The sequence below is a fragment of the Macrobrachium rosenbergii genome, chromosome 3, assembly GCF_040412425.1.
Source record: "Macrobrachium rosenbergii isolate ZJJX-2024 chromosome 3, ASM4041242v1, whole genome shotgun sequence".
NCBI lineage: Eukaryota > Metazoa > Arthropoda > Malacostraca > Decapoda > Palaemonidae > Macrobrachium > Macrobrachium rosenbergii.
The window spans coordinates 69843269-69862470 of NC_089743.1; the positions used below are offsets into that span (position 1 = coordinate 69843269).

The 19202-nt window shown below is 41.2% G+C and overlaps 1 protein-coding gene across 5 annotated transcripts in view; it reads right to left on the reverse strand.

Moving 5' to 3' along the window:
* Window positions 1–2769: 2769 nt before the first annotated feature.
* The window catches only part of LOC136825313 (bcl-2-related ovarian killer protein-like), a 206480-nt gene continuing 190047 nt past the window's right edge, over window positions 2770–19202 (reverse strand). For all 5 annotated transcript variants that reach the window (XM_067081486.1, XM_067081458.1, XM_067081497.1 and 2 more), the window contains one exon: window positions 2770–3503. In XM_067081486.1, coding sequence (XP_066937587.1) covers window positions 3387–3503 — 117 coding nt within the window. In that variant the 3' untranslated portion in view covers window positions 2770–3386. The remainder of the gene's footprint in view (window positions 3504–19202) is intronic.

Below are 19202 nucleotides of genomic sequence, written 5' to 3' on the forward strand. Positions count from 1 at the left end.
TGAGATTTTGATATTTTGAGCTGAGAAAAGCAGTCAGTTATATTGGTTCTTGATATGAAAGTATGTAGCAGGCCAGCTGTTAAGAGGGTCCAGAAAATCATGTTTTGTTATACAGTACAGTATTTTATTATGAAGTGTATTTGCCTAGGACTTGAAAGGTTATCTCTACAGTCAGCTCAGGGCCTTCATGGATCTAGGCCCTTATTCTCAGTGAAGAGTGCAGGGGTCATGATTGTATGATAATGTGCATAGTGCTCTTGTTCTTGCTTCAAGGTAATATTGTGATGGTATGAGCATAGATGCACATACACAGGAAAAAAGAACACTTTTGAGCAGTTGGCTTCATTCCCTTTCCTCTTTCCCTTGTGGTCAAGAGGTTGGCCTTGCTCCTGTCTCAGGTCACAAAGGAATGGCAAATAGGATTTTTCAGGTGCAGTTGTGGGAATGTGAGAAATATAATTTGTTTTATAACAAATCCATGATTTTTACACAGCCTTGCATGAGTCTGCAAAATCCCTGATGCTTCATAGTAGAAGAATCATACCTCCAGTCCCAGTGGATGCTGCATTCTGCCCTGCTTCCAGATGTCCACCAAATGCCATACTAGGTCATTTATTTTGTGTGTGATTTTAGCCATCTCTTTTTTTTTTCCATCCATAAGTTTCATTCTCATTATCATTCTTTTCATATACAGTATCTATAAATCATTTAGTCCTGAGGGGAAAGTATTTTCAATAGTGGAATCCCATATTTTTGTACAAGTAACTTATCAAGTAATTACATAGCTATCAATTTCTATTAACCAGCAGCTAAAGTTTGAAAATTTGCAAAGCAACTCTTTTGCTTTGTTTTGGTGTAAGTAGTCAGCCCCACCCACATTCGGGAAAGGAGAGGAACAACATAATAAGAAGGCTCAATTTATTTTTGCTGGCTTTTGATGAAGGTTGTGAGCTGCAGCTTAAATTTTGGAACTTCGTAGGCTTTACTGGTTATTTGCCCTGAAGCTTCGATGAAGACACCCTTTGGTTCGGCATTTGGCTAGTCAGGCTGACTCAGTTAAGACCATTTTCTGAATTTTTGACTTGTTTTCCCCTTGAGCCCTCTCTAGTTTTCATCTTGCTTTGACGCATGTCCAAATACAAGTACATCTAGCATCACACAGAGTCAGAATATGGAGATTGACTTCGCTGGGCAATATACATACTATATGTTCTAGTTGCAGGGGTCAAATGTGCTTTATAGATCTGACTTGTTCTGTCTTGACTGGGACCCTAGACAGTGGAAAATTTTGACTTTTGACTTCTCACCTTTCCAAGTTGGAAAGAGACTGGATAAGAAAAGCTAATGCTAGGAGTGACAAGTCTTTAGCTAGTCAGGATTCTTTGAAATCTTCCACTGATGTTCCTGTTATTTCTGTCTTGTCCCCAAATCCTAGTTCTTCAGCTATACAAACTGTTCCTGTACCCAGCTCTCATACTTCCGACTCCAATGCTGTTGCCACCCTCGAAGTGAAATATGATTGTAAGTTTGAGTTATTAATGCATTCTATGTCCCAGTTGGGTGAAACAGTTCATGAACTTATGGACTGTGAATGAAGTGCTCATAGTGAAGTGTTAGTGGAGGAGCTGGCTGTATGTCCCGCCGATTCTCCTAGGCGAAGGTCCCTGACACACTCCTCCGCACATGGGAGAAGTCATACCGGAGGCCCAAGGGAGGTCGGTGGGGTCTGACCACAGGCAGTTGGCCTCTCAGTCGCACCTGTAGCCAATTCCCAGGTGATGACAAAATGCCGTTGGAAAGGCGTTTTCTCAGATGTGCACCGTCTTTCCTCCAGTTCCGAAGCGTCGAATCCTGACTGCAGGCACCATTGGTGCTTTAAGGATGAATCCAGACTGCTGAAGAGGTTTGCAGTGAATGTGTCTAGCACCCCTCAGGTGCCTCTTAATAAAGTCAAAGAGGCTGAGCCCTCGTGTAGTTTTTGGGACAGCCCAGAGCATTTTTCACCAGAGGTTTCTCCTGCAAAGCATCTTGTGTCGGATCCCAAGCGCCCATTAGCACCCGAGCTAAATGCTATTTCTGAGCGCACTTCAGTGACAGAGCGTCCTTCAGCTCCCACCCACTCCTCCAGATGTTCTTTGGCATCTCGCAGTATAGTGGTTTCAGCTCTTCCTCCAACCTCGTAAGCCTTCAGAAGCACCTGAGCGCCCACCAGTGCCAGAGCGTCTACCGGCGCCCAGACATTCAGTAGCGTCCAAGTGCCCATTGACTCCCAAGCTCTCTTGTCTTCCGAGTGCCCAGTAGCTCCCAAGCGCCGGAGCTTCCAGTAGCTCCCAGCAGCGACCAGTCTTCTCTCTTCTCGTCATGTGACAACAGTGTCTTCTTCTGCGGCACCAATGGTTGTAGATCCTGCTCTGGCTCCCAGTCAGCAACATCTAGATGACATTTTGAGATTTTTGAAATCACAACCTCCTCCAACTGATGTAGTAGATGCGCCCGTCTCCAGTTTTGTCACCGAGGAGGAGGCTTAGACTGAAGCTGTGAATAGGCATTTCCATTACCAGCACCTAATCAAGTGTGAGTAAACATACTTTCCTCTTTTGGAAATCTCCAACTACTGGATAACCAGTCACACAGAGAGTAGTAAGTAATACACTGTATAAGTAAAATAAGAGTTTTATATTTATGGAACAAATATTATGTAAAATTTTTTACTTTTTCTATTCAGATCATGGGTGTTTTACAAATGTTAAACTGTAAGATAAAAGAAAATCCAACAATACAGTTTTATTATAATAAGTTCAGAAATGACAATGTATATTATGAGTAGTATGTAACTTACATATGCTTTGGAGTGCAGACTTATACTCACTAGCTGTGTGATGAACATACAAGGTAACAAAATATTGCTTGTACAAGTACACACACTCTTGCATGCTGCTTCTACAAATGTTGTCCTATCATCATTGCTTCCAATATCTGACATGATATACAGGAGGAATATAATTTAATTATTTTATAATCTACTCACAAATAATGGCAGCAAACACTGTTATCTTTTACAAGGCATAGTTTGAAATATTTTCATTACCATAAAAGTTTTGGACTTCAAAATACTAGGATCATATAAAGCACAGCATCATAACTACACTGAAATACTATATTATAACCTAAATCTGGCATCTGGTCACTAAATCAGATAAGCCCAGAACCTGAACCCTAAAGCAATGATAGTACAGGTATCTTTGCCTGCGATCCCTCTGCCAACACGCCAGTTTGTGTGTGCTGTTGCCTTTATTGAGCTGAGTATCACATTTCATTTATGTCACAGAGGATGAATTAAGGTCCTCATGTAAGTCCTCCTTTGGTAGATCATGTGACGAGTTGGGCTAAGTCCTCGAGGCAAGGATTGCAAAATTATTAGATGAAACTGCAACTATCAGCACTAGCATTTGAAGTACTGACTGTTCTGCCTCAGGTGCTTGGGACCAGGCCAGGATTGAACTCTGAAATGGAGAAAGAAAATACAATATTGTAATGTATATAGTAAGACTTGAAGTGTTTAGATAATTTTTTTCATAGTCTAAATTGCCTAAATTGTTATGCAAAGAAACCTTCATACATACAATCATACATAAACATAGTCACAGTTTCTGAAGGCCTACTAAAAAAGAATAAAAAATTTTATTGAACACACATGGAAAACAAGAGGGGCTAATAAAACTGTACACCCTGAAATCATCTGGTTCACAAAATTAAAGCTGTTTCTATAGGGATTCACTTCACTGTGCCATTCATATATGGAGTATCTTCCTGAGCATGCGCTTGACCAGTTGTGCTGACTAAGCAAGGATGTACCCAGGTGGAGATGGGAGAGAGGGGATGCCTATTCTCACCCAATGATGCTATCCATTGTTCTGTCAGCTACGAGACAGAAGAAACATGTCTCTTGTGTTCTGTGTTTTTACTCTGTGCTGACTATGCCTTTGCATTATTATTTGTGCTTTTGTGAGTAAGACATTTTCAGTACATATGTATACTACTGGTACAGTTTTGTGCCCAAAAGTGCTGGTGTTTTGTATTTTTTTTAGTGCTTTGGTGCATAATGTTGGTTCTTGTCTCATGGAGAGCAAAAGGACCAGCACTGTCATGAATGTTGGGGTTGACCTTGTAATCCCCCAGACCCAATCCCATTCCTAACATGCCTTGCCAACTCAACCAAGTCCGAAGTTCAGTGGGCAGAGGTTGTGACTATGATGCAGAAAGGAGTGATCGAAAGCATTTGGACCAGGTCTTCCGGCTTTTAAAGCCACCATTTCAAAGTGGAGAAAGTTTCAGGAAGATGGGTCAGAGACACCCTCACAATGGAAACTGCTTGTTTAGTGTGACATTCTGTCAGAGAGGGAGACTTCATGATCTCAATCAATCTACAGGATGCTTATTTTCATATCTCTATTCATCATGACCCAATAAAGTTCCTTCACTGGAGATAAGAGGCCAACAATAGCAGCAGTCTTTGATTCAGGTAACATGCTAAGGGGAAGTGCTTATGCCACATATTTGTGGTCTTGAGAAGGCATTCAACAGATTACCAAGACAAACAACTATGTGGATATTACAAAGGCTGAGGGTACTGGAAAAACACCTTGAGCTACTCCTCCATGATGCAAGATCTGGAAAGAATAAAGTTGCAGGTGCATAAAATTTGAGAAAATAACCAGTCATATTATTTAACAATAACCAAATTTGCATATCATCCTGTTTTTGTGTAGTATCCTTTTAGCTTTGGGTCTTTTGCCCACTCTACATGTTAAGAATTTAGTCAATTTATTCCTGTTTTTTTTTTGTCAGAGATAATACTTATTTGCTAACGCAGACAATTCATATTTGGTTTATTCAAGTATACTTAAGTTCTGCATATTCCTGGTCAGTGTAGAAGTGACAAATTTTTAATTAATTTGTATTTTTCATAGCTAACAAACCTGTGGTCTGAACGAAAGGATAAATTATTCTAGTGCCAGTTGGAAACTGGTAAAAAACTTCCAACTGGTAAAAAACATCTAAAGTTGTCGAACAAGGAATTGTAGAACAAAGGCCAATGGGATAAGTGAGTAGGCATCAGCCGACCTTCTTTCACCTATGATGCCATGACCCATCCAGTTTTTTCCAGCCCAGGTAACCAGATTGAGGGGAGGCAAGAGGTGGGCAGTATATGTTAAGATCTGAGGTTTGTTAGCTATGAAAAATACAAATTGAATAAAAAATTTTTCATTTGTTAATACGCGGAACAAACCTGGGTCTTAACATAAGGATAGAATCACTTTTGGTGGAAGGAAAGAAGAAAGTCATGAACCGACTTGAGGTTCAGCACACCTGGTCTCACTTCCTGGCTGAGGGAAGGCAAAGGAAGGTGGCGTAAGCCTCTGATCTGTTAAATAAATAGTTTATCAAACAGTCAGACTACTGGGCTAATACACAATGTGAAGAGACATTGTATAAGAGGGAATTAAAGAACTATATCTGTTAAGGCAACAAACCTATGTTATCCACCAATTTAGTTTGTCATTATTCCTGTCTCCCCTTGTTAGAGAGAGGAAGGCCTATCTTCTGAGAGGATTTATTCATCTAGGAATAAAATATACTCAAACAGAAAGGCTACTCACTCACCTATACCTAAACAGTTCCAGCGCATGATGGATTAATCTTCTCACTGCCTGCTGGTAGAGAAGAAAGTGGAAAGAGAAAAGGAAAAGAGATCAGTCATCTCATTCATTCTCATTTTCATACCATCATTTTAGGTAAGATACAATCTGTCCTGCCAGGGGCACTGGATGCTACACAACTTGTTGAGCAGCCACCACTGGACCCAAGGAAAAAGTGTCCAAGGACCTATGTGCAATGTCCTGCAGATAGAAGGATGTGAAGATGGTTTGACGAAGCCAAGTACAGACAGCCCCTGGTTAACGGTGATCCGGTTTTACAGGGCTTGTCTAGTGACGAAAATTGGCAATTTTCAGCGGCGAAAATGGCTGATTTCTGTTCATCGGTGCTGACAATTGGGTATTGGCACCGATACATACTTAACAGAGGCATTGATAACTGAATATCGATGCTTTTCAGCGCCAATAAGCCCCGAAAATCGCCGAAAAAGTCCTGAAAATCGCTGATTTTTGGTTATCAGCAGTTTTCGCTTATCATCACACCCTCAGAATGGAACCCCCGCCAATAACCGGGGACTGCCTGTACCAGCCTTCAAAATCCTTTAAGAGACAAGTTTTTTTTTAATGCCAAGGAGGGGCTCAAACCCCTAACATCATGTGATCTTGCATGCACTGTGTCAACATTAGAGGCTGAAGAACAACTAAAAGCATGTCTGATGACCTTACGGAGCCAAAAGGAGATGATATTCTTGGACACTTCTTTCTTGTTCTGGCCTGTGCTAACAAAAAGTCTTCGACACCCGGGTCTGAGGTGATGAGTTCTTTTTAGGTAACTATGCAGTGCTCTGACAGGACATAATAACAATTCATCCGGATTGTTATCAACAAAATCTCTCAGAGAAAGGAGCTGGGGGATTATGAGTCTTAGCTATGAATTCTGGGACAAATTCGAAGGTTACAGACCCCCAACCCCTCGTGTGTTTAACACTATAAGAGGACCATGAAGTTCACCCACTCTCTTTGATGAAGCCAAAGCCAGTAAGACCCTCTTGAGGGTCAAGTTTGTGTCTGATGATCATCGTAAAGGTTCATATGGAGCACGAGTGAGACTGCTTTGTACCAGAGTTAGGTCCCAACTAGGTGGTTTAAGTTCTCTAGGAGAACAAGACTGCTCAAAACTTTTGGGCAGCATTGAGATTTCCCATAAGGAAGACAGGTTTACATCTTTCAAACGTAGAACCATACCCAAAGCAGCTCTGTAACTGTTGAAGGCAGACACAGAAAGACATTTCTCCCTACGGAGAAAAATAAGGAAATCAGCTACCTGCTGAACAGAAGTTCCAACTGTAGAGAAACCCTGTCAACGACACCTGTCACAGTAGATGGCCCATTTTCCATGGTACATGGCCGAGGAAGATCTGAGATAGCCAAACATCTCTGCCGCTGCTCTGTGAGAAAAGCCTCTCGCTCTCGGGACTGCTGACAGCAGGGTTAGCAGGTCTGAGAACCACTCTGCATGAGGCCACAAGGGAGCTACTAGGGTCATCCCGAGATTCTTGGAGACCATTACCCTCTTCAAGACTTGACAGAGCAGGCAAAGGGAGGGAAAGGTGTAAACTTCCAGATTGTCCCAAGGATGTTGCAGAGTCTCCTCTGCCACAGCCAAGGAATCTGGAACCACTGAAAAACAGACCTCTAGCTTTCTGTTGAACTTTGTTGTGAACAGGTCTATCACTGTCCTCCCCAGAGGTGGAAGAGCCTGTCCGCTGTCTCCTGATGTAGAGACCACTCCATCCCCAAGACCTGACCCTGACGACTTAGCTTGTATGCCACTACATTCCTCTTGCCTAGAATATACCTGGCTGAGAGGTTTACTGAGTGATCTATCGCCAGTGAGTGAAGCTGGCATGATACTAGCCCCCCGTTTGTTTACGTAGGCTACCACTGTAGAGTTGTCTGACATTAGGACTATGGAGTGCCCTGTCACCCTTTCAGCCCCAGAACGTTGACATGCATCTGCTTGTCATAAAGATTCCACACTCCCGAAGTCAGAAGGTCCCCAAGTGTGCTCCCCAACCCTTGTACGAGGCATTTGAGAACAAGAGAATCTCTGGAGGGGGGAGAATGAAGAGGCACTACTATAGTCGGAGAATGAAGAGGCACTCCTATAGTCAAGTTTCTCTCACCCAGCCACCACAGTAGGTCTCTCCTCACTTCTGCTGACAGGGGGACCTGCAACAGAGGAGAATCCTTTGACGGGGACCAGAACTCTTTGAATCTCCATTGGAGAGACCGAAGATGAAGACAGCAGTGGGGAACAAGTTTTTCTAGGGAGGTCAAGAATCCCAGAATCACTTGCCACTGCTGTGCTGGTTGCTTCTGCTCGGGCATCTTTCCTGAGCTTCTCGATCTGTCGGTCCAATGGAAATACTCTTGATGATACTGTGTCTATGATTATGCCCAGGAAGAGAATCTTTTGAATGGGAATTAATTTATCATGATGCCTAAGCTGTGGCAAAATTGGATAAGATGATCCCTGTCTTGGGTTAGCTTTCCTGAGAAGGTGTTAAGACTGACCATTCATTGAGGTACCTTAAGAGTCGAATTCCTTGAGAATGAGCCCTCGTTGACACTAGGGTGAACACTCTTGTGAACACCTGAGGGGCTGTTGTAAGGCCGAAGCATTGAACTTTGAACTGAAACACCAGCTCCCCCAGACTGAGGCGAAGAAACTTCCAGGAAGAGCAGTGGATTGGTATTTGGAAGTAAGCATCCTTCAGATCTATCGTGAGCATAAAATCATTGCTCCTGACAGCTGCCAGGACTGTATGAGGCATCTCCATCTTGAATCGTGTCTTTATGATAAATAGATTCAGGGTCAAGAGGTACTATCACTGGCCTCCAATTGCCCACTGCCTTGGGAATGAAAAAAACCTGACTGCAAAACCCTAGACATGGATGCCTGATTACTTCCACCACTCCTTTTTCCATCATTTTCTTCACTTCCTCTTGAAGAGCTACATGCTTTGGAGAGTCCTGGGCATACGTCAAATGATGGAGAGGTAGATTGGAAAGAGAAGGAGGAAAATCAAAGGGTAGTAGATATCCCACCTGTAGAACATCTACCACCCATGTCTCTGCTCCGAAACTCTGTCACATAGCCCCATGGCTTGTCAGGCATCCCCCCACTAGCTCCTCTCCCCTGGTCTGGAAGAGTGGGCTGAATGGGCCGTTGCTGAGGAGTTTTCTTGGATGACAATGGAGCAGGTTGACTGGATCTGTTGGTAGAGGTTGTGTTGGGGGTCTTCATAGAAGAGGGTTGAGGTCTAGGCTTTGATGAGCTAGGGCGAGAACCAGCAGATTTTGACACCGCTTGGTGAACAAGTCAGTCATTATTGTCTGCCGGACGCATATTGAGTGCAATGTCAAGTTGCTCTTTAGGAAAGAGAGATGGGGAGCTCAAAATATCTCCATTCCTCAAAGCCAATAAGGAATCGGTACTGACGAATCTTGAAACTTTTCAACAAGAAGTTGACCCAACTTCCCTCCAGACAGTAACAGTCTAATATAAATCCAGCCAAGAGACAGTCTGGAAAGCAGAAGAGGCGGTCGACTCCAAGGTAGCAGCCTCCTGAGAAGTGAAGGAAGGGCCCTCTGCCCTAACCTGATGAAAAGACAACCCTGGACCTAAACAAACCAGATTTGGGTTCACTTATCTAGGTTGTAGAGCCACAGTAGAAGTTGTATAAAATCGTTTATGCTGAGCAAGTGGTGGGGGTAGAAGCTTGAATGACCTACTAGATCGAAGTGAATTATCACATCCAGAGATGAAAGAATTAACATGACTTAGGACAGCATCAGCATGATTTGAGCATGGCAACTCTATGGAAGTCTTTTTCGAATCCTTAGACTCGAGCAAAGCTTCAATGCCTTTAGGGAAATCCAAAGAAGTTGCCGCAGCTTCCTTAGAAAGATTGGTGTGCTCACCAATGAGCTCAACAACCTCAGCGAATATAGTAATAAACTCCTGGTTTTCAAAATCTTCTACCTCCTGACCACAGGAATCTCTTTCTATTCCTTGTTTAAAACTGGGGTGTAGGCCTTTTCAGGACCTAACACTTTCTTGGGGCGAATGCCAGCTGATGCATTTGTGTGTAGTTATTATAGGAAAAGCATCCCAGTCACAGGAACGAGAGGTAGATTTCATATTCCTATGTGACGGACGTGTATCGTTACACGGCCGTGCAAGGCTGATGGCACGTCCGCGGTAACCAACCAACGTGATCCTAGGATTATGAAATGAAAGACGATGAGATGATGAAGGGTGAGTCTGTAAGCCTGACCTAACCAGACTAAATGCATGTGCATGCTTCCCTTCACGGATGTGTCTAAAAACATGGATGCGAGAACTGGAGCAACGATCACAGACCCTCCTGGGAAAGCATGAGTGAGAATGATGGACAGACGAACGCGTATGTGGACAAGAACTGACAGGACTTCTGGGATGATGGAGTCTTTCAGCACGGACATGTGAGCTAGAACAAGACACAACATCTCTTGAAGGCGAATGTGAACAAGAAATTCGATGAGGAGACAAAGGCCGATGTTGGGTGCACGTGCATGTACGTGTTGAACTTTCCACTTGCGAGGGAGATCTGTGGGACCAGGGTAGGAGCTGATCCCTAGCAGACTTCTCCACACAGGATTTCTTGATAGGAGCCTTACCATCTTTCTTATGAACTTGAACAGGATGATCCGGGGAAGACGAAACCACTTGAAGTATTTCTTTTGGAGGAAATATGTCTGGAAGGGCCTACCAAAGGCCAAGAGACGACTGGACGTGATACTTCAACATGAGAAACACGGCCGTGAGCAGGAGAGCCACGTATATGGTCGGAAGCTGGCGGAGGAGATGATTCCAAGATGGTCCTGTGACTTCTCTTACGAGGAGTAGCGACAAGTCCCTAATCCTCCAATGTCTGATGGGAAAGGACCAGGCAGACGAAGAAGATGAAGATGAAGACAGAGATGTCTGTACCTCTGTTGGAAAACAATGTCAACTTTGTTTATAACTGCTTGAGCAAGAGAATCTGAAGACAGAGCAGAGGCAGAAGTCACCAACTGCGGAAGCTGACCCAAAACGCTGAGTGGAGTACATCGTCAAAAGATGAGACGTCATAGGAACCGTAGCTCTAGGCAAAGATGTGGGGAGGGCAGCAGATCTAGAAACTGTCATGGTGGACAAGGCTGGAACCTGAGAAGATGTCACCACTGCGGATGTCGACCCAAAATGTTAAGTGTAACTGTTGACAGATGAGGCATCACTGGAACTGAGCTCTAGGCAAAGAAGTGGGTAGAGCAGAAGGCCTGGAAAGATCCTCCACTGCTCAGGAGTCCAAGTAAGACACAGAGAACAATGATTAGTAACATTACATACATTAGTTCTGCATCTGCTGCAAGTTGAATGAGGGTCAGTCTCAAACGAGGCAAGAAAACAAGAGCATGGGTAGTTACAAATCCCAAGACATTTTCTTTGAGGCTTAGGGTTGGGTGACTTAGGTAAGTTTTGGGTTTGCATTTTCAAAAGCAAAACTAGCACAGACACATAATATACAGTATGTAGCACTATTTCACAATACAAGAAATCCAACAAAAGAAAGCACAGGCAAAAAGAGAAGGAAAATACTGCTTTTGGTTGGAAGGGCAACAGCACGTCCTATCAGCAAGGTGGTAAGGAAGAAACTGGATGTGTCACGGCATCATTGGTGAGAGAAGGTTGGCTGATGCCTCCTCTCTCATCCCATTGGCTGAATGCTGTTGCCAACAATTCTTTGTTTTACAATTTTAGATGTTTTTTACCGGTTTCCAGCTGGCGCTAGAAGAATTACGCTAAGACCCAGGTTTGTTCTGCGTATGAACAACTATTATTTTCACGTCCATTCTTTTAAAGACAGATGATCGCAAGATGGCATTGCCAATAACTGGGTATTACAGAGACAGTCACCAACTGTGAATATGGATTAGACTGTTCCCAGGACCATTTACTCCATGAAAGAGCCTGAAACACAGAACCCAAGACAGGGTTTCTTGTGGTATAGGGAGCTACTTCACCAGGCCACAGTGTAACAAGACCAGGCCACAGTGTAACAAGAGCATGTAGCCTGAAATGCACAGGTTCCATCTACAAAACAATGGGGTCACCAAAGCAGGTTAAATAGAACAAGGTAGTTTGTCATGGTAGTATGGAGATAAATTTAGAAATCACAGGAATACATTACAGTACTTGACATAATAAATGATTTCTTAATATCATGACAATGAGACAGCTGTATGAACATACTGAGGGTACTGAGAATTCCTGAGAACCAGTGTAATTAGAGCAAGATTTGTAACTTGGCACACTCTGTAGGAGTTGAGATAAGAGCTCAATGTGCATCATACTGATGCTTTTGTTTGTTGAAATTTTTAGCAGTTTGTAGATCCTCAGTGTGCTGCATGGGACAATGAATAGCATATTAAATGCAGGGAGAGGAAAATTTGTCAAATTCTAATTGTGAATGAAATACCATATTAACTTCAAACAAATGGGTACTCAACATCCTTGCTTCCATTAGACTGAAGAACACCAAATGGGCAGTTGGTGTCAAAAATTTGTGGAAATGAGTTATCCTCATATTGTGTAGTTAAGACCGTTCTTTTCCTTCTGCTGTTATCTTTGGAATACTTGCTGCTTTTGTTTTTCCTGACCTGGAAACTATTAAGTCAGGAAAAAATGAAGCACCAAGTGTTTCAATGATAACTGTAGGGGGAAAGGGAACAGTTTTAACTACACATTATGAGGATAACTGATTTTCCATAAAGTTTTGACACCTATGCATTTGGTGTAATTCAATTTAATGGAAGCAGCAGTGCTGTGTAACCACTGGCTTGTGCTTGAATGTACTGACTATCCATAATTAGAACATGACAAATTTTCCTCTTTTCACATTTGATTTGACATGAATAATGATGGGACATCTGACTAAATGATGGTGACAGCACACTTGGTGCTTGTTGGCATCACTCTTCTAAGCATTCCTACATTTTTTCTTATTTAAGAATGAAACGTATATCCTGGAACTTGCAGAAATCACAACTCTTAATGTTGGTAACAAGAAGTAATTAAAACCTAACCATGCCATCATGAACTGTATTCTTTCCTTAACTGTTAGAGGGACCAGTGAAAAAGTATGTTTTTTAACAATTAATTGTTGCACATAAAAAATACTTTGTGTTCTTAATTGCTACTTGTTTACAAAAAAATCCCACAAATCATGTCTCTAGCTAGAGGGGAGAGAGAGAGAGAGAGAGAGAGAGAGAGAGAGAGAGAGAGAGAGAGAGAGAGAGAGAGAGAGAGAGAGAGAGAGAGAGAACTCACATGTAAATGTACATGATTTCTAAAAATTGGTGAAACAACTATGGTAATTAATATCCAAAATTTCTTAATAGCTATCTATAACAGAAAGAAGGCAACAATTAAAAGAATATTGAGTTGCAAGAAATTAAATGAAATAATTCTTGTGTAGTTACACCATGCACAAGCAGTAAATGGAAAGTACACTTTATTTTATAATGTAATTACTAGTAGTTTGCTGTAATAACCTCCCCTAGTACACACATGTTGATCTGGGAAAGCCTGGTATCCACAAGTTTGTGCATTGTGAAACCTGCCCACTTCAAGGAATTTCTTGATTTGAAGGACTGGAGTCTGGCCTACTTAGTACTCTTACTTAATTTTTTTATCGGTGGGTTTTGTTCTTAAGCCATACAGATTCAAATCCACTGTCCGAAGCTGTAATACCTTTAAGGCTGCCATCAATGCTCAGGTGTACTTGTGCAGGTCTGCCTGCACGGGTATACCTGAATGTTAATGTTAACAGCCAGCACAATTTTTTTTTGCCTGTGCAGATGACCTGAGAAAATAGTTCATCTCAACTGATATGCATGCACTGAAATGAGCTGTGCAGGCAACCTGAACATTAGTGTTGGGAGGCCACTTTTTTGCTTGGTTGTCTTCTCTTCTAGGAGAGAGTGTGTTCTAGTCAGAATCAGAAAGTGCTGAGTTTTATTAATTAAATTTAAAAGTGTTTATACTGTACCTAAATGAATAATGTATTGGATTTAATTTATTAAAAAGCTTGAAGTCTGGAACCAGGACTCTTGAAGAGGATGCCAGATGTCTCTTGAAGTCTGGAACCAGGACTCTTGAAGAGGATGCCAGATGTCTAATTTAAGTAAAGTGACTCTTCTGAGACAAAAATGGCAGTACAGTATATCCATGCTATGATCATCATCCATCACAGTCTGATGAGTGCTGGAGCCTATAATTTAACTCATCACCTGTGTTAGGATCTTTGGTGGTTCTATGGGCGGTACGGTAGTTACCTGTTGTTTATTTGGCTAATCCTCTCCCCTCCTCTTATTTTCAAGGCAGTTGTTGACGTCTGTGATGGCGTGGCGCCAACTTAGTCAGGTTCGGGCAGCAGTAGCGAACAGGTTGTTCTCTTGGGGATGAGAACTTTTGAGTACCAGCAGCAGTTCGACTTTTGAGGACGTTTCTTGGGCAGCCGGCGTTTGCCCAGGCTGAGCAGCGCACCAACGAAGATGGTTGTTTGTTGGCGCAGGTGGAGACCCTGTCGGCAGTTTTGGCTTTCGGGTACAGTGGCCCCGTCCGCTGTATTTTAGCGAGACGGCAGGACGCCCGTGATAATAATGACCTGTTGTCGTTAGTTGGTGGACTTCAGCTGGAGATGGCTTTTTTTGTATCGACTGCTGGTACTTCTTCTTGGGATATAAAAAAAGTAATATTGCTTTATATTTTTGTGTTTTAAGTGGCCTGACCTGCTCATTTTTGTTATATTCTTTTTGTTTTTAAGATTTTTATTACATTTTAATATTAATAAATCTATTTTTTATAACAATTTCCTGTTTTTTGTTATTCTCCTTCTTTGTGTGTAGCTGTCGAATTAGCCAGAGCAGGCCTCAATAGTTTTCCATCTATAAAGATCCTGTGTTTTTTTTTTTCTAATACCGGGCCGAGCCACTCGGTCCATAACATTGGCGACTTTGTATGACAGGATTGGCTCTGCTCTCTGGTTGTCGGAGTTTTCACCACATTGAGGAGGAGAGGTTGGTTATTTGAAAGAAAAAAAAAATTTCTGTCGGGGGAAGGTGTTAGGATCTTTGGTGGTTCTATGGGCGGATACGGTAGTTACCTGTTGTTTATTTGGCTAATCTTCTCCTCCTCTTATTTTCACAGGATTGTTGACGTCTGTGGTGGCGGCGCCAACTTTTAGTCAGGCTTCGGGCAGCAGTAGCCGAACAGGTTGTTCTCTTGGGATGAGAACTTTTTTGAGGTACCAGCAGCAGTTCGACTTTGAGGGACGTTTCTTGGGCAGCCAGTGTTTGGACCCAGGTTGGAGCAGCGCACTTAGCGAAGATGGTTGTTTGTTGGCTGCAGGTGGAGACCCTGTCGCAGTTTTGGCTCAGGTGCAGTGGCCCGTGTCCTTTATATTTTACGACGGCAGCAGGGGCGTCGTGATAATACGCCCTGTTGTCGTTAGTTGGTGGACTTCGCTGGAGATGGCTTTTTTTTTGTATCGACTGCTGCTGGTACTTCTTCTTGGGATATAAAGTAATATTGCTTTATTTTTGTGTTTCATGGCCCGACCTTCCTGTCATTTGTTATGGCCTTCTTTTGTTTTAAGATTTTTATTAAGTTTTAATATTAATAAATCTATTTTTTTATAACAATTTCCTGTATTTTATTCCTCCTTCTTTATGTGTTGCAGGCTGTCGATTAGCCAGAGCAGCCCAGCTAGTTTTTCCATCTATAAAGATCCTGTGTTTTTTTTTCTTATGGGCCGAGCCACTCGGTCCATAACAACCTGAGTTAACATTTCAACACAATTGTTCTTTTCAGGCATTTCCTCAGGAGGAAGTGGCAAGAAGAGTTCTGGTCTAATGAGACAGGAGCAAGGAGTTTTACCTTCATAACTAAACTGTTACCTGTGCAAAGCACTGATGCATAAACAAGTGACTTGGAATGATCACTTCATTGTGTGGATGAAAGTGATTCAATATTTATCAACCAGAGGAGCTAAAAATAGTAAAAGATCAGCAGATATGTGTACACTATCCTTTACAATTACAATAGACTAGACTGACAACATTTTCATATCGTATACCAGCCTCCAGTATGGAATAAAGCTTGTTAGTGCATTCCTAAAAAGGAGGAATAAATTAAGGTCCTGGGTAATGTCACTTCTTGTTTCAGATATTAATCTCAGGGTTATAATGCATTAGAGGGGAACAAAACTGGTGATATATAAAGTCTAATCCTTGGGTTGCTGCTTTTTTTAAATCTCCTACAAGGGAATGACCCCATAAATGGTATGTTACACTTTCAAAACACTAGCTCTTCTAGTAGTTGAGAATGGCTACATTTATCATTGTGAGGTGACAAGTCTTGAACTAGATCCCTGATCTGATCCTTTATCACCTAATTTGAACCAGCAGCTTTCTGAATGCCTAATCTTTACCTCAATGTATGGATTTGAATGCAATATAAACTTAATCTAAAAGCAAACAATAGTCTACAACTTCAACTAGATATTTTTATATCCACTGCGTGTTAAAACAGTTACAATAATTGTAACAAAAATATTGTACAGTACAAGAAAAATTTAGCAGGCTCCTCCAGCAAATATGTACCAATGGGTTAAAAGCCTAACCTGATAACAGGAAGTCACACTGGCTAATGGGTATTTTATACATGCAAAAATTTGTATAACAGCATATGTGTTTATTTAATATGGGTTCATACCTTGTAAATTTTGTTGCAGCCTAAAGTAGGAATGATTTTAATGCATGTTATACTGATAAAATTCCCACTCATCCCACAGCAACGTCTATCATATAAGTATACATAGCTGGTAACCAGAGGTATCTAAATCACTACCTAATGTTAAAAGCATTGCACCAATACAGAGCAAAAGGAAAGTATAAAGTGGACATACTTCAACTAATGGAAAAAGAACTGCAGATGGTTCTTTTAAGGATCTGTTTATTGCATGCCTCTTGTTTTAAATCCCACACTTAACCTTTAATGATACCCATGATTAGCTAAGGCTTGATGAGTTTCTAAATGATCAAAATTTTTGTCCATCTCCTTTCAATGCACAAAATATTTGATATTCTAAAATTATATATAATCTCAATACAATACTGCCTACTTCCATGATGAAGAGAGAGAGAGAGAGAGAGAAAAAAACAGAAGTCTAATGAAAAACAGAAGTCTAATGGACCACAATCATCTGTTACAAAGATTTTAATCAAAAGATCTTACCTCTTATAAAAAATTTTCCTGGGCAGATAGATCATATAGTCACCGTATATAAGCACAGATGAGGAAAACAAAGATCAATTGAAAGAAAAACCTGAGAGCTGAGAAGATGTGCAAGGCAGCTTTGAAAAAGAAGTGATTATAGAAGGCTTAATAAGCAAATGAGGCATGGCTTTAGAGGTATATGGAGATTTGCTATTTGAAGACATTGCAGCTTTGTGTCAATGGAAATTGTATTTTTAAGTGTTGCATGCAGAGGACAGAAGAGAGGCAGGACTAATGATAAATATAAGGAGGTCATGTAAACCAAAGAATGTGGTAGTGACAACTGAGGATATAAGGAAGAATGCAGAGAATATTGGGTATACCATTACTAAGAAAACTTGTGAAGGTATAGGACAAGGGCTTTTATTGGGACAATAAGCCAGTTTAGCTGGTTGGTTAAGAAATCTGAGGAAAACGAAAAGCTGTATGGAGCTTCCAAGGACCAAGAGAAAGGATATGACACTTGATATGATATGGTTAAAAAATTGGTGTGCAATAAGTATAAGTTATGTTCCCAAGCTGTTAATATTCAGGTCTAGTTTCCTATTTCTCAAACATTATTGTGGAAGTAGGAAAATGAGATATAATAGGATATATTGCCATTAAAAAGATTGGATGCATACCAAGTTGAGGGCACTACTTGACCTACAGTATCAGCATCACTCAAAAGGAATTACAACTAAAAAAAGGATTCTAAAGCGAACTGAAAAGGAAGCGACGTTGATTTGTGAATGGAAAGATGATCTACCTATGAATGGACAGGACAAGAAGGGACTATGAGGAGGACATTGACGGGAAGAAGTATAAGAGAAAGACGGCATTACTGACAGACAACACTAGAGATGAGGAAAAGAGACACAGGTAGCTTAATCACCTAGAACACATATAGACCAGTGTCACATAACGGGTAACAGCTTGAAAGGACTTTACTAAGAGAAGAAATCTTATGCTGCGAGATCCTAAAAGATGCAAAGAGCACCAACATAAGATTTCAAAGCTTCTGAGCAGAAATGATCGAGGCATCTTCCTTACTAACTTCATACTGATGATCAAGGGGACAGGTGCGAGATTCCAAGTGTACTACATGCTGAGCACCGAGATGATAGGAGCACGACCGTTGTTCACATTACTTGAAAACATGCTACACAAGAGCTTGCTTCCAAGATTTTACAATCTCGAGTGGTACTGGTAGTGCTCTGTTATTTTTGAAAGACCATATAATCAGTTTGGAAGTAATCATCAAAGTTATTTCCCTGCACAACCCATTAAAAAAAAAAAAAAACAACCCCGCTCGAACTATTATTAGAGGAAAACCAAGAAACATCCCAAGACTTGTTACTGGTTGCCTTATACTAATTAAAGTCATATTCAATGAGATCTCCTTGTATCAATGGACGTTATTTGCAACACAGTAATACTTACGTATATCCCCGTAAATTACAGTACTTAATAAGTTGCAATTTAGATCCATTTTAATGCAAAATTTTGTTGAATGAGGAGGAGTAAGACTCGTGTTTGCATCAGCTTTTCTTTTCTGCATATTGCGTAAAAGATAAAGAACACGTTGTGGTTCAAGTTTAGAAAGCAATAATTGGTGATAGCGAAAACAACCACAGACAAATTTGCCACTACACTCAAAGTATACGGTTACAAAAAATTTTCAAACACACTTAAAATACAGTTGTCTATAAATCCGTTTTTCTGATTTTTAAGAATTTTAATGAGAGTAATAAAAGTGAAAAGAATAAGTTTTGTGGAGTAATTGCATTCATTCTCAAATTAAGAACAAACACACAAGGCTACAGGGGTTCTAGAGCTCGGGAACAGCAGTCAAGAAAGGCTATGATCAGAAAGAGTGACTCGGCACTTCAACGCCAACCGTAATCCTTAAGAATCTGAAAAGTTATGGGAAGGATGAAAGTCTTATGAAATTACTGACAAAGTTACCAGGAAAAGCGTCAAGTTTTCAAACAAACTGTATCTCCCTTTTCATGTTGATATACCCATGAGTTACATGAAATGGCATCAAACAAAATAAAATAAAAAGACAAACTACGTTGCTCTTGCAAACGAAACGGCCAATAACTTTTATGCAGCCATTTAGTACGACAGTAATG